Below are 15,593 nucleotides of genomic sequence, written 5' to 3'. Positions count from 1 at the left end.
AAGCCACTGTGAATAACCATGAATGTGACCAAGAATGCATTTACACAGCTCAGTCCCTCTCAGACACCTAGATATTTGACCCACGTTAAGCTAGCTATTTGGCCCACGTTTGCATGCTGTTCAAGATGTATATTTGGCTCTAACTGCTGCTGTAAGAGCAAAAGGCTAAATGAAGTTTGTGTGTGTTTACTCATCCGACACCAATTTATTAGACCTAGCATAATTGCAATACATGTTATACTACTTCTATAAAACAAGGCTTTTATAGTCTCAGTGGTTTAACTGAGACCTCAAACTATAGTACCTTAACTTTCAACTTGCATCCATGGTGATCACATTTAGCTAGCAATTCTAAATCAATGACCAGCAGATGCTCTTATGGGCAGACCAGATGACCATGATGTGTATAGTGTTTTTTCCCCCCAGACTCATGGCTGAGAGAGCCCTGGGATTGATACAATTGGTGAAGTTTAATGGCTATTTTCAAACCCAGGAGCACTCCAGAGAACTGATCCATGGTCTTCATAAATACAATGGTCTGTCAGCATCAGGTATGGAAAATGTTTGCACTCAGAGCTGCATACAGAGTAACATGACTGGTTTAACTGGTCACCTTTCTTCCACTACTACTACATCCAACTTACTTTCATGATGCTGAGAAAATGGTTGTTGTAGTTATTGATGTACAAATCCTAGACTTTCATAGGACTCAATCCCTAGAATTAACTCTCCTTTTGAGTGCAAAAATGCATGTCTTGTGCTGACCTGCATAGCTAAAAAACTTCTTATACAATAATGGCTCCTTGTTTGTAGGTATTTCTGCACAAAGACATATGAAATTGCGCAATTGATCCACGGTTCATAAGCAATTCTTACAAAAGAGTGTATAAATACTTGACCACAAACATAACAGGAAAATACTGACTCATTCGCTTATAGTGGGAACATCATTTCCTTCATTTCTGCAATGCTCTGTTCTGAATTTTGCCACCTCCTAAAAATCCACTACATTGCTTGTACTACAGCCATACTCATACACTACACTGCTTGTACTCCAGGCACAGCACCTTACAGTGAGTTGCCCAGTTGCTGCCACTTTCTTGTTGTTAGTGTCACTGCACAGGCAATTGGCTTGCTGCTCTCACAGTTCCGAACATTAGAATGGCTTAAACCAGTGGTTTTCAAAGTAGGGGGCGCCCAGGGGGCCTCAACAATTTGGTGTGAAAAATAAATAAATATATGTTTTCTCTTTCTCACTCTCAGACAACCACACACACACACACACAATCAATTCCTAACGTAATGTAAAGATGTAAGATGCAATTATTAATAAAAAAAAAAAAAAAAGGGAATATATTCAGAAGTCTGTATTTTTAATGTGTTTTAAAGACATCTTGCAAAAGGGGGGCCTCGGTCAAATGTTAATGCCATTTGGGGGGCCTTGCCCTGGAAAAGTTTGGGAACCCCTGGCTTAAACCACCAACCCTTCATCGTAATGATGGTCTGATTCTTATGATGAGTAAATCTGGTGATTGTGACTGTGTAATATCGCACACTTTACTTTGGGGCATTTATGGAAAATCCTGATTTGATTTTGTTCATTAATGTCATAAATAGCTGTAGATGTGCTAAGTGGGCCATCTGCTCACCACATGCAGTGATAGGTGAGGGCACCTCCCTGCCTACCTCACACAAACTATTAAACTTGTGGCCCTGACTAATACTTACATTCTAGCATTTAACCTCACTGCTACCATCTACAGTGATGCTTGAAAGTTTGTGAACCCTTTAGAATTGTCTATTTTTCTGTATAAATATGACCTAAAACAACATCAGATAGACAAAGAGAAGCAGACAAAAAGAACCCAATTAAACAAACAAGACAAAAATATTTATACTTTGTCACTTATTTATTGAGGGAAATGATTCAATATTACATATCAGTGAGTGCCAACTAAAGGTTTCCGGGAACTGTTCATCAGTCCTGCACATCGGCTTAGAGGAATTGTAGCACATTCCTCAGAACAGCTTCAACTCTGGGATGTTGGTGGGTTTCCTCACATGAACTGCTTGCATCAGATCCTTCCACAACATTTCTATTTGATTAAGGTCAGGACTTTGACCTGGCCATTCCAAAACATTAACTTTATTCTTCTTTAACCGTTCTTTGGTAGAACGACTTGTGTGCTTAGGGTCGTTGTATTGCTGCATGACCCACTTTCTCTTCAGATTCAGTTCACAGACAGATGTCCTGATATTTTCCTTTAGAAATCGCTGGTATACTTCAACATTCATTGTTCCATCAATGATGGCAAGCTGTCCAGATGCAGCAAAACAGGCCCAAACCACAATACAACCATCAGCATGTTTCACAGATGGGATAAGGTTCTTATGCTTGAATGCAGTGTTTTCCTTTCTCCAAAAATAACGCTTCTCATTTAAACCAAAAATTATATTTTGGTCTCATCCATCCACAAAACATTTTTGCAACAGCCTTCTGGTTTGTCCATGTGATCTTTAGCAAATGCAGAGGGACAGCAATGTTCTTTTTGGAGAGCAGTGGCTTTCTCCTTGCTACCCTGCCATGCACACTGTTGTTGTTCAGTGTTCTCCTGATGGTGGACTCATGAACATGAACATTAGCCAATGTGAGAGAGGCCTTCAGTTGCTTAGAAGTTACCCTAGTTTCCTTCGTGACCTCGTGGACGATTAAAAGTCTAGCTCTTGGAGTAATCTTTGTTGGTCGACCACTCCTGAGAAAGGTAAGTTGGGTATCTTAGCAATCTTGTATTTCTTCCATTTGTACACATTCTGTCTGACTGTGGATTGGTGGAGTCCAAACTCTTTAGAGATGGTTTTGTAACCTTTTCCAGCCTGATGAGCATCAACAACTCTTTTTCTGAGATCCTCAGAAATCTGCTTTATTCGTGCCATGATGCACTTCTACAAACATGTGTTGTAAAGATCAGACTTTGATAGATCCCTGTTCTTTAAATAAACAGGGCGCTCACTCACACCTGACACAAACACCCGACTCTAATTTTACCTTCAATTTAACTGTTAATCCTAGAGTTTCACAGCATTTTATCACTCACATATGAACTACTGCATCATTTTCCTCAATAAATAAATGACCAAGTATAATATTTTTGTCTCATTTGTTTGGTTCTCTTGTTCTCCTTTTAGGACAAAATCTGATGATGTTTTAGGTCAAATTTATGCAGGTATGATGTAGGAAGGCTCATACACAGACATCTCGGGGGCAAGGGCTCAAGACAAAAAGGGCAAAATTGCTCACATATTACACATATACATGTACTTCCATGCACGTCACAAAAACTTATGCAATAAGTATGTTAGATGCACTACTGAGAAGATCTAACATCCATTAAGCAGTGTGTCCGAGAGGCGTGAATGGAAGGAGAACATGTAATAAATACTCTACAGCTGGAAAGGCAATTCTCAAGTCCTCTTAGTGACTGACGCAGTGCTCTGTCAGAAAGACAAAATGTGAATGCACTTTGCACCGTGAAGTGCTGACACCACCTGATGTTTCCCTCTAAGGGGAGAGCTCCGAGAGGAACCAATGTAGGCTGCAAGAGTCAACCTCAAATTGAGGAATCCTTACCTGCAAATGTCAGTAGCCCTGCCTCAATGGGTGCAGTTCCCCAGTTATGACAAATTGGCCTCTGAACAGTTCTAAACCCAGCCTACCTTCTCTTTCAGTTTTCCCTGGAGTTGTCCCAGCTCCTTGTTGCTCCTCTCCCTCTCTTGCTGGAGAGAGGACTCCTTCAGCTGGGCTGCCTGCTTCAGAGAGGATAGCTCGGCCTCCTTCTCACTCACACTGCGCATCAGGCGCTCCTTTTCTGTCTGCATCAAAGTTATGGAGTTGCTCAGCTGCTCACTGCCCTACAGGTGATGCAATTAGGAGCATACAATTAAAAAAACAAACAAAAAAACACTCAAATACATAATACCACTTAATTTTTCCAGATAAACACAGATGCTCATACATACCTTTTCACTAGTCTGTAATATCCCTTTTATTACTTGGATCTCTCCAATCTTCTCCTCCAAATCTCGTCTCAATTTATCCATTTCAAACTTTTGCTCCTCTAGCTGCAAAATGTACAACATAATCATGGTGAGGTGTCCTTCAATAACAAAGCAATAGGACAAGCTCAATTCTTTGATTTTCTTTATTTAGCACACCACTCTTCCACTTCTTTAGAAGCGCTACGCACACCCCTCATACCCCGGATGCTACTGGTCAACTGAATGCCCAGGCACTATACTGCAATCTTGTGGTGCAATGACAAAACCCAACACACGGTTTCAGTGCAGGAGGCAGTTCAGAGTTGATTTGAGCAAAGACCAAACCAAAACCCATCTGCTTGCTGACACTTAAAAAAAATAAATAAATAAGTAAGCGGATGAATATGTGTGTGTGTATCTGTGTGTGTGAGACCTTCATGTCAGAGTCCTGTTTGATCCTCTCCACTTCAAATGATAACTGTTGTTTAGTTCTAGCCACCTCCTCCTGTGTCTGCTGTGTAGCTGACAACATCTTCACTGTGTCTGCACTCTGCAAGATAGAGACATGTAAATATTTTGGCATGCTGTTATGTCTTTCTAAAAATTACACAAAGTCGTACAACACATGCATGCACGCCCACCCACCTTCCTAAGTAACTCTGCGTGGTTGGCTACCAACTCGGCATGCTTCTCCTTTAGCTTGTTATAGCGTAGCTCTGTAGCTTGAGACCTCTCTGTAGAGAAATCGTTCCAGCGTTATTTTATTACAGTACCTCTGTGTTATTGAAAATTCTAGTGACATGCATAATTCAACCACATGTATGTAGAAGCGCGTGTTAACGCACTCTCAGCTTCCAAAAACGTAGCTTGCGTCATCTCATGTTCTGCGTTGCGTCGTTGAGTAGCCGCCAGTTCCATACGTAGCTGCTCATTCTCTACAAGGGCACGCTGTTTTTGCACTCTCTGCTCCTCCAGCTCTGCCTCTAAACTGTTGATCTGAGATTTCAGTTGAGTGATGTAGCGTTGAGCCTATGTTGGGGGAAGAGACACATGAATATTACATATGCGCATGCGCATACATACATACATACACACACACACACACACACACACACACCCCCCTAACTGTGCATTAATATCTGCAGGGTTGTTTTTATTATTATTTAAAATATATATATATTTTGCGGCTTTTGTTTTGTTTACTTCTTTTCAATTCAAAATCCAACAAAATGTGCAGAACAGGAGTGCCGTGTTGGAAACTACAGCTTTGAGATGTCTACGGTGAAAAGTAATGATGTTTTTCCAGCGCTGTGGTTGAATTTTGGCCCATTCCTTTTGACAAACGGTCTACAATTTCACAAGGTTACGAGGGCCTCTGTGATGGAATTGCAACTTCGAAATCTTATATAGAAACCATATATCGAAATAAAAGTCAGGAAATTGGCTAGGCCATGCAAGCACCAGTTTCTTTGTTGAGTTATTTTGGCAATATGTTGGGTTTGTGTCTACTTGAAACAATCATCTTCTCACCAGATTCAGTTTCGTGACTGATGAGATTAAATTCTACTTTAATATGTCGTTCATGAAACCTTCGTGTTTCCTTTGATGGAGGAATGTTTCCTTCATTCATGTTTCCTGTGATAACGTGTAATGCCCCAGTACCATTCACAGGGCAGCAGCCCCACATCACAATGCTCACTTGGATCATACACATGACGAGCTGATCTACTGTCAAAGAATTCGATTTTTGTTTGTCGATTTTTGTTTGTTCCAAGAGTTCTCATTTGACTAAACCCTCATGTACAAATTTAAAGATGCATTTTAGTTACAGTTACATTTATATAGCGCTTTTTAGACACTCAAAGCGCTTTACATAGTTGGGGGGGGGGGGGGTCTCCTCAAACACCACTGGATGATGCAACGGCAGCCAAACACACCAGCTATTAGTGAAGAGGAGAGAGTGATGTAGCCAATTCAGAGATGGGGATTATTAGGGGCCATGATAGACAAGGGATTTTTAATGACCACAGAGAGTCAGGACCTCAGTTTAACGTCTCATCCAAAAGACGGTGCTGTTTTTACGGTATAGTGTCCCCGTCACTATACTGGAGCATAAGGCCCCACACAGACCACAGGGTGAGCATCACCTGATGGCCTCACTAATACCACTTCCAGCAGCAAAATTAGTTTTCCATAGGAGGTCTCCTATCCAGGTACTGGCCAGGCTCAACCCTGCTTAGCTTCAATGGGAAACCAGGCGAGAACTGCAGGGAGATATGGCTCTGGCTAAATCAAAAACATGTTTGACATTTATGATTTGGCACTGGGGAGACTCCGACTCGATTCAGAGCAGTAAAATAATTGTAATTGTAAAAGCCGGTAGCAACAAGCCTCGAATTGGGCCACTGTTAGACTGATTGTTTCAAAAATTAACAGCTCTGAGTGTATACTCTTGGTTTCAGCTCTGGGTTTCATCTGTGAAGACTGCATTTTTGTTAAAATGGATAAATCAACATGAAGACCAGAGAGCTGGTCTTAGAAGAAAAGCAGAGAAAAGAGGGAAAATTGAAGAGTCATTGCACAAGCATTGGGCATAGCCAGTACAACTATCTGGAATGTTCTGAAAAAGCAAGAAACCAGTGGTGTACCAACAACCAGACATCAAACAGATCAGCCAAGGAAAACCACGGCAGTTGATGGCAGAAGCACAGAGCTTCCACAAAACCTAAAAACAACAGCCAATGACATCAACAACAACCTCCACAGGGCAGGGGAGGGGTATCACAATCCATATGCCTATAAATACATTTAAACTGATAAATTGTTGGTCAATTAAAATGTTTAGGAAAAAAGTGCTACTCAATCATGACAATTTTCAGCAATTATGCAAAACCCAGCAACTTGTTCCTAAATGTGCCTGTCTTTTCATATTTATATGTAAATAGAGAAAAGTAAACTTGGTTCAAGCTGAGAGGGACAATAGAAAATGAATAAATTTAATAAATACATTAGCAAGAGGTGTGGTTAAATGGTATACACTTTACATAGCGCTTTTTTAAACTTAGCGGTTATACAAAGCACCGATGGCAGGTGCTAACCCCTTCCATTGGGAGCAACTTGGGGTTCAGTGTCTTGCCCAGGGACACTTTGGCATGTGGGCCAACCCTATGATTAGTGGACAACCCGCTCTACCACCCGAGCCACAGCTGTCCGGTTAAGTCCTTTGAGGACCAAGTTTGCACAGCGCAGCAGAGTGAAATTTTTATGGTGACATAAAATTGGAGTTCACTCACAGATTTTTATATTGATTCTGACAGCAAATATAAAATTCAGCAAATAAAATTCTTGACTGGTGAATTTTGTGTAGCATGAGCAGAATCAGTGATAAAGGAAGGAGGAGGCCGTTTTTTGACCATGTGCCTTACCATCGCTACATTGTCCACATGCATCAGGACATGATGGATAGACACCGCCCCTGACTATTATTCGATGTTCATAGAGTCACAGTTAACCAACATCTGTAACTAACCTTGTTTTTATCTTTTTGTAACTGTTACAGTTAATTGGTTCTACCTGATTCTTGTTAACCCTGTGTAATTAGTCAAATTAGACCATCTGTGTTTCTACTGTTTAACTGCTGTAATTGTGATGCATCTTTCTTTAGCTTTGTTTCTTACCTCAGCTTTGATCCTCTCAACCTCAGCTCGAAGTAGCTCAATTTCATGCTTCAACCTTTCAATCTGAAGGTCCCTATTGAGCAGAACAAACATACATCATGGAGAAAATGAGAACTGAAAGAAGCTAATTCAAAATGGCTTATTGTAAACAAGTAGCATCATTTGAATATTTTAGTACCTGTCATCAAAGCCATTATTTGGTGGCCCAAATGTCTGATCAAATATGTCAACCTGTCCAATAAACAAACAGCAAATTAAAGCTTAACACACAAAATAGTTGAAAACGTTTGTTACGCATGTGGAAATGCCTGAATGTCCTACAAAAATCTCTCTTAGACTCTTCTGTTCTTCTTTCAGAAGTAAGAATACCGGTCACGTTTAAAAGAAACACAAACAATTTTGAGGATTTGTCCAGTCTTAAGATGCCTACACAGAGTGACAATACGGTCACTAACTCTGACCTCAGCAGTCACACCTGGAGAAATGTGTGTTTCACACTAAATAAGATGCACTTAATAACACCAGAATGCCCTTAAACTATATAAAGGAGGTTTTGAAGTTGTAGTGTTCATGAAGGTTGTAATCAAATATGAGCTCTACTCTCTGTTTGGTGTGTGCAATATCTTACAAAATTTCAGATTCTACTCAAAGACCAAAGCGCAGTTAAAAAAAATAAATAAATAAAAAGCTAATGTTAGGGTTTGTCACTGCAGGTATTAACAATAAAATTCTCTCCAATGAAGTGTTTAAGATGGGGAGACATACTGTATACATAGTTTAATGAGGTTTTCAGCTTCTTGTCCTTGTTTGTGGATGGAGTTTAGAAATATACCTGTGGCTATGTCTGTTACAGCGTTACCAGCAGAGTCACCTAAAACATCTCAGAACCTTTTCAATTCGAGCTCAAGATGAGCCTCTGTCAAAGTGTGAAAGAAGGTGAAGAGATTCTAGGTTCATTATCTTGTTGGCTGCCTTAACCACCTTCTCTCTGAGAGCTGCTGTTTTCATGCAGTCTTGGTTGAATCTCCTCCTTAGTTGCTCAGTTACAAAGTTTATAAAACTCACATCTCAAGGAGTGTTGCAATTCAACCTCTGGTTTTTATTGAGTGGCGATAACAAATCAGGGTTTTTGGTCACTCTGTGCAATTTACCTGGCATTTTCAGTCTGCTATAGACATCCTGTGTAGGATATGTGCTTTCATGCACTTTCTAATTCATCCAAGGGCGAGTAAAGTCCTGGTCACCAACTCACACAGCTCAAAAAACTACTTCACAACACAGAGGGCCAACGACTTTGAGGAAGGACATTCATATTTACACATGCACTCACGAATCAAATTTCTACACTGAGGGGGGAAAAACTAATTACATCAACACTCCCTACTGAGGATCGAACCCCGCTTGCTGGCATTCTACACCCAGCACATTACTGCTGCACAACTGTGGCACAGGTTTTAGCCACGTTCATTTACTATAGTTATTGTACCTGTACTACGTGAATCGATCTCGCTCACGTTACATAAGTCAATCTTGTAATTAGAAAGTTGTTTAAATTAGGTTTAGCATACGTTTTGATGAGAAATGTAATATTTTTATGTGAACCACATGTAATATTTTTTCTTAAATCTAACCAACCACACATTCCATTTTTTCAGGCTCGAGGATGTTTAATGTGCCCTGCTGCAAATCGGTTCCGTCAATGAAAAGCGGCAAGCAGTGAATCTACAATCAGTTTTATTAACCAAGAGGAAACTTAACAGTGCTCCTTGTGCGTTTTCTTTGTTCAGCGTCCTTTTTCTTAACTAATCCACCAATAAATGAAAAATTACTGATTATAAATTCACCAATATTAGACAGTACAATCTAATTTTTTTTTTAGCTCCCATGCGGAAAGTCAGACGGGGGTCCAGGGGATCTACTGATTACAGGCAGTATTGAGAGTCAAATTTCAAAAGTTTTCGTCAATAATGATGGAAAACTGCATCACAGAAGCTGATTCTGTCAGCGCCCCATTCAGACTGCAAAATTACCTGCACGCAGTTCACCAACAATATTTTTATAATAATGACAACAACTTATAGTAAAGTATAAACCGCTTCTAAAAATAATCGATTCTTCCCTTAGCACTGGCTATGTACCAAAATCCTTCAAATTAGCAGTTATCAAAGCCCTGATTAAAAAACCTGACCTTGACCCCTGTCAACTGTCCAGCTATAGGCCAATATCAAATCTCCCCTTTATCTCCAAGATCTTAGAGAAGGTTGTAGCGCAGCAGTTATGCTCGTACTTGCATAGGAACAACATTCATGAAATGTATCAGTCAGGATTTAGACCTCATCATAGCACAGAGACAGCGCTGGTTAAAATAGTAAACGACCTACTACTGGCCTCTGATCAGGGTTGTGTCTCCTTGCTTGTGTTACTTGACCTTAGTGCGGCTTTTGATACTATTAATCATACTATTTTCCTTGATAGATTTGAAAACGTTGTTGGCGTTAAGGGAACAGTCCTCTCCTGGCTCAGGTCTTATCTGACCGATCGTTATCAGTTCGTAGATATAAATGGAGACTTCTCCACGCATACTGAGGTTAAATTTGGTGTTCCACAAGGTTCTGTTTTAGGCCCACTGCTTTTTACTTTATATATGCTACCTCTGGGTCAAATTATTCGGAAACATGGAATTAGCTTCCACTGTTATGCTGATGATACACAGCTGTATGTTTCAGCGAAGCCAGAGGACAGACAGCAGCTTAGTAAAGTTGAGGATTATATAAAGGACATTAGACGTTGGATGCTTATTAACTTCCTTTTACTTAATTCTGATGAGACAGAAATACTTGTACTAGGACCACGTGTAGCTAGAAGTAATCTTTCTGATCACATGGTTACTCCGGATGGACTTTCCGTTTCGGCATGTGCAGCAGTAAAAGACCTCGGTGTGATTACTGACTCCAGTCTTTCATTTGATGCTCATGTAGATAATATTACTAGGATAGCCTTCTTTCATCTCAGAAATATTTCTAAGATAAGAAACATATTGTCACTACATGATGCAGAAATATTAGTTCATGCTTTCGTCACCTCTAGACTAGATTACTGTAATGCCTTACTGTCTGGATGTTCCAGTAGGAGCATAAACAAACTCCTGTTAGTCCAGAATGCAGCTGCAAGAGTATTTACTAGAACCAGAAAATATGACCACATCACCCCTATCTTTTCCACACTGCATTGGCTCCCAGTGAAATCACGCATTAATTATAAAATGCTCCTACTGACCTATAAAGCACTAAACGGTCTAAATGGATAAATTCACACATTTAAAATCTGTATCCTGTGTTCATATATTTCGGTAAAGCTGCTGTGAGACAACGTCCATTGTAAAAAGCTCTATACAAATAAAATTGAATTAAAGTGGCCATGAGATACTAAATCTAGGTCATGAAATCATAATGCGTGAACAAGATGTATAGTAAGGTTTTCAGTATTCCTTGCCAATATAGATTTGAAAAAGCTTTGTTGAGTAAATAAGCTGTGCGTTTTCTGATGAAGCTAAAGTTTACATTTATTTTAGACGTTCATGCTCCTATAATGAGGCCAATATGTCACAGATTTTGTTCAAAAGGCTCACCTGTGGTTGGGAAGCCATGCTGACTGGAGAAGCTTCACTGACATCTATTAGCGGTTCAGGCTCATCATCTTCCTCAGGCTCCTCCTCATCTGGAATAATAACCATGGGCTTCACATGCTCTGCTAGGGCAGAGGCCCGAAGGAAGTTTGGAGGGGACTGCAGACAAATTATTGATTAGATCGACAGACAGAAACAGACACACACAGAGACAAACAGATACGCATATATGGATGACAAATTAAAGGAAAAAACTCAGCATAATGTGTACAAAGTAGGTGTTGGGCCACTACAAGCTTCCAGAACAGATTCTACAAGTCTCTGAAACTGTGGAAAACATTCCCTAAATTGATGTTTTGATACTGTCTAACACATCAGACCAAAATCTCCCATAGGTGTTCAGTGAAGTCTGGTAAAAGCTACAGGAGCATCAAAGCCAGAATATCCAGTCTCCTGGACAGCCTGTACCCCAAAGCTCTCAGAGTCATAAACAACAGTTACAGTGACACATTGTTTGTATAAAATGCACTGTTTCACTTTACAGGATTTATTGGATTTTTTTTGCTTCTATTGCAGAACATACAGATTAGTACAGAGCATTACAGATTACCTCATGTAAATATGACAGAGTATAATACAGTTCCTGGCACATATGAACACTTTAAAAAGGAATTAGTAGTCTTGGGTACAATTTGTGCAGCATCATAAGGAAATTGGTTGGTAAGTTTTACTGAGCATCTTGGAGAATCTGCCACAGTTGTTCTGAACGCTTTGACTGTCACACTTGCTCTTGTTTTTGCAAAACTCATTATGTTTTTTGTCTGAAAAGTGGTCTATTACATAACATGTGGATTTCTTTACTGACAAACATTTTTCTGTTACATTATCTTTTTTGTTAGGAAAAAGTAACGTTTGGAAATCTAAAATGTTGTAGAAGTAAACAACATAAAATAAACATCCATTTATCTAATATATCCATCTATCCACCAATCAGCCACAACATTAAAACCACCTGCCTAATATTGTGTAGGTTCCCCATGTGCTGCGAAAACAGCTCTGACCCATCTAGGCATGGACTCCACAAGACCTCCAAAGGTGTGCTGCTGTGGTATCTGGCACCACTTTTTGTAGGTACTAACCACTGCATATTGGGAACATCCCACAAGACCTGCCATTTGGGAGATGTGCTTACCCCATCATCTAGCTATCACAATTTGGCCCTTGCCAAAGTCACTCAGATCCTTACACTTGTCCACTTTTCCTGCTTCCAACACATCAACTTCAAGAACTGACTGTACACTTGCTGTCTAATATATCCCACCCCTGACAGATGCCACTTTAATGAGATAATTTATGTTATTCTGTTCACCTGTCAGTGGTTTTAATGTTGGCTGATCGTTATATACAGTCACATGAAAAAAAAGTGTACACCCCATGGAAATTGTTGGCCTTTTTGACATGCAAATATTTGATCCTCTTTCAAACTGTGCCAATTAATAAAGTTGATACACTATCAAATGACACCTAAAACTGACATTTTGTAGTAATTTTCACAATTTAAATGAACAAAAAACAGATCACATGGAAAAAGTAAGTACACCCCTACATTTACCACCTTCAAAACCATAAGATTAGAATCAGGTGTTGAAGATTAAGTGACAGTGATTAGAACCTGCTCAGGGAGTGCAGGTGGAACCTGTCTTATTTATACCCCTCTCATATCTAGTGTCTGGTGTTCCCTTTGTTATTGAGGTGTGTGCTGTCATCATGCCAAGATCTAAAGAGGTCTCTAAGGCCTACAGAAAAAAGGTTGTGGATGCCTATGAGTCTGGAAAGGGATTTAAAAAGATCTCCAAATTATTTGAAATACATCATTCCACTGTAAGGAAAATCATCAACAAATGGCGCAAATTTCAAATGACTGCAAATTTATCCAGGTCTGGCCGTCCTAGCAAATCTACCCAAAGAGCAGACCATCTGATGCACAAAGAAGTCTCTAAGAACCCCAAAATTTCATCACAGGATCGGCTTGAAACTGTTGGTGTCAAAGTGCACGCTTCTACAATCAGAAAGAGATTGCACAAATTTGACCTGCATGGGAGGCGTGCCAGGAACAAGCCATTGCAAGATTACAGTTTGTCAGTGAGCATATAGGCATAGACCAGGCCTTTTGGAATAATGCGCTCAGAAGAATCAAACATAGAGGTGTTTGGCCACAGTAACAGCAGACATGTTTGTCACTGACCAAAATACAGCTTTTCAGGAAAAGCACTTCATACAAACTGTGAAGCACAGTGGTGGAAATGTTACAGTTTGGGCTTGCTTCGCTGCCTCAGGGATTGGACAGCTTGCATTCATTGATTCAACTATAAATTCTACATCATATCAAAGAGTGCTTGAAGGTAATGTAAGGCCATTTGTTGGAAAGTTGAAGTTGAACCAAAAGTGGACCTTTCAACAGGATAATTATCCTAAGCACACTAGTAAATCCACCAAGGAATGGCTCAAAAAGAAGAAATAGAGGGTTATGGAATGGCCTGGTCAAAACCCCAGATTTTGAATCCCATAGAAATGTTGTGGGGGGATTTGAAACAGGCAGTACATGCAAAAACATCTTGCAACTGAAAGAATATTGCATGGAAGAGTGGTCAAAAATGCCAGCAAGACAAAGTCTAGGTTGGTGGACAATTATGCAAAACTAGGCAATACTAGCTTCTGAGGCCAACGGTGTACTTACTTTTTCCACAGAAGTACATCGCATCTATTGCTATTTCTGTTGAATAAATTATTGAAAAAGCTCATTTTCCTTGGTTTTTTTTTCACCGTTTCAAAGATGATGAAATGTTTGCTTGTCCATATGTCTCAAAAAAGTCAACAATTTCCATGGGGTGTACTTATTTTCTGTATTTGTGTATACCAAGACAAAATAGGGTGTCTAAGACTTTTGCACAGTACTTTCCAGTGTATATACACATTGTAATTATATTATATACTGTTTATATAACCAGAGCAGTCTTTGTGAATGATGCTCCAGACAGTTGTGCAACAATAACAAGCCATATTTCAAAGTCACATATTTTTCTTCTTACCAATTTGTTTTAAATCAAAATCTACTGGACCAGATCTGCTAATCTTATTATGCATGCCAAAGAGCATGACAAGATGCATGTCTGTAAACATCTGTACTTGTTATGTATCTCCACATATTCATTTTGTGTTTTCCTTTAATTTATCACCCACCTGTACATGTACATGCATTCATATGGTATTTTCAGAAATATTTTCTTACATCAGGTAGCCTTGGAATCTGGATAAGCCTTTTGAAGTACATCATGTCTCTTGCCTTATTAAAAAATGTCTTGAGACTGAAAAAAGGGCACAAATAAATATCCAAATACATTTAGTGTCTTCGATTTAAAAACACCCCTTCATGTGCAACCTCTGGATTTGAGTTTAGGTTTCTATTGCCAGAACATTCAGGATATTAGAGAACATTGTAAAAGGGTTAGGGGACTTAAAATCTTTCACTTAAAAAGTTCCAATAACAGATTAATGAACTATTACTGAATTGTATTACACCAGGAACTGCCGCTTAATTCTCTCTAGTCATTAAATGTCTAATTTATGAGATGTATTTAAAAAACAACAACTTTTAACACCTTTATTTCAGAGCTCTGTAATTTTCACACCAACACACTAACCGTTCTACACATAAAATTTGTCACATACACTGCCCTCCACTAATATTGGCACCCTTGGTAAATATGAGCAAAGAAGGCTATGAAATTACTTTTATTGTTTAACCTTTGATCTTTTGTTAAAAAAAATTCACAAAAATACTCTGCTCTCATGGAGATCAAACAATTGCAAACAACACAGGTTTATCAGAAAAAAAATATATCGTTGTTAAATATAAGTGTGCAACAATTATTGGCACCCCTATGAATTCATATGAGAAATATATTTGACGTATATTCCCATTGATATTTTACATTTTTAGTACACCTGGGTGACTAGGAACAGGAAATTGTTCAACCATGACTTCCTGTTTCACAGGGTTATAAATACAAGGCAACACATAGGCCAAATTTTCTTAGTCATTCATGACAATGGCTAAGACCAAGGAATATAGCTGTGATGTGCAGCAAAAGGTTGTTGAGCTTCACAAAATGGGGCGTGTCTATAAGAAAATAGCACAAGCATTGAAAATGCCCATTTCTTCCATCAGGGCAATAATTAAGAAGTTCCAATCAACT

At 39.3% G+C, this 15,593-nt stretch overlaps 1 protein-coding gene across 1 annotated transcript in view; it reads right to left on the bottom strand.

Annotated features, from left to right (window-relative positions):
* hip1rb (huntingtin interacting protein 1 related b) overlaps nt 1-15,593 on the bottom strand; it is a 70,027-nt gene that overhangs the window by 20,065 nt on the left and 34,369 nt on the right. The window contains exons 10-18 of the mRNA XM_053653916.1: nt 14,627-14,702; nt 11,341-11,496; nt 7,891-7,943; nt 7,713-7,785; nt 4,881-5,064; nt 4,681-4,769; nt 4,469-4,585; nt 4,018-4,119; nt 3,715-3,909 (exon numbers count right to left, since the gene is read on the bottom strand). Coding sequence (XP_053509891.1) covers nt 3,715-3,909; nt 4,018-4,119; nt 4,469-4,585; nt 4,681-4,769; nt 4,881-5,064; nt 7,713-7,785; nt 7,891-7,943; nt 11,341-11,496; nt 14,627-14,702 — 1,045 coding nt within the window. The remainder of the gene's footprint in view (nt 1-3,714; nt 3,910-4,017; nt 4,120-4,468; nt 4,586-4,680; nt 4,770-4,880; nt 5,065-7,712; nt 7,786-7,890; nt 7,944-11,340; nt 11,497-14,626; nt 14,703-15,593) is intronic.

Source organism: Ictalurus furcatus, chromosome 22, assembly GCF_023375685.1.
Source record: "Ictalurus furcatus strain D&B chromosome 22, Billie_1.0, whole genome shotgun sequence".
NCBI classification, from domain to species: Eukaryota; Metazoa; Chordata; class Actinopteri; order Siluriformes; family Ictaluridae; genus Ictalurus; species Ictalurus furcatus.
This window is presented reverse-complemented; position numbering and strand designations above follow the sequence as displayed.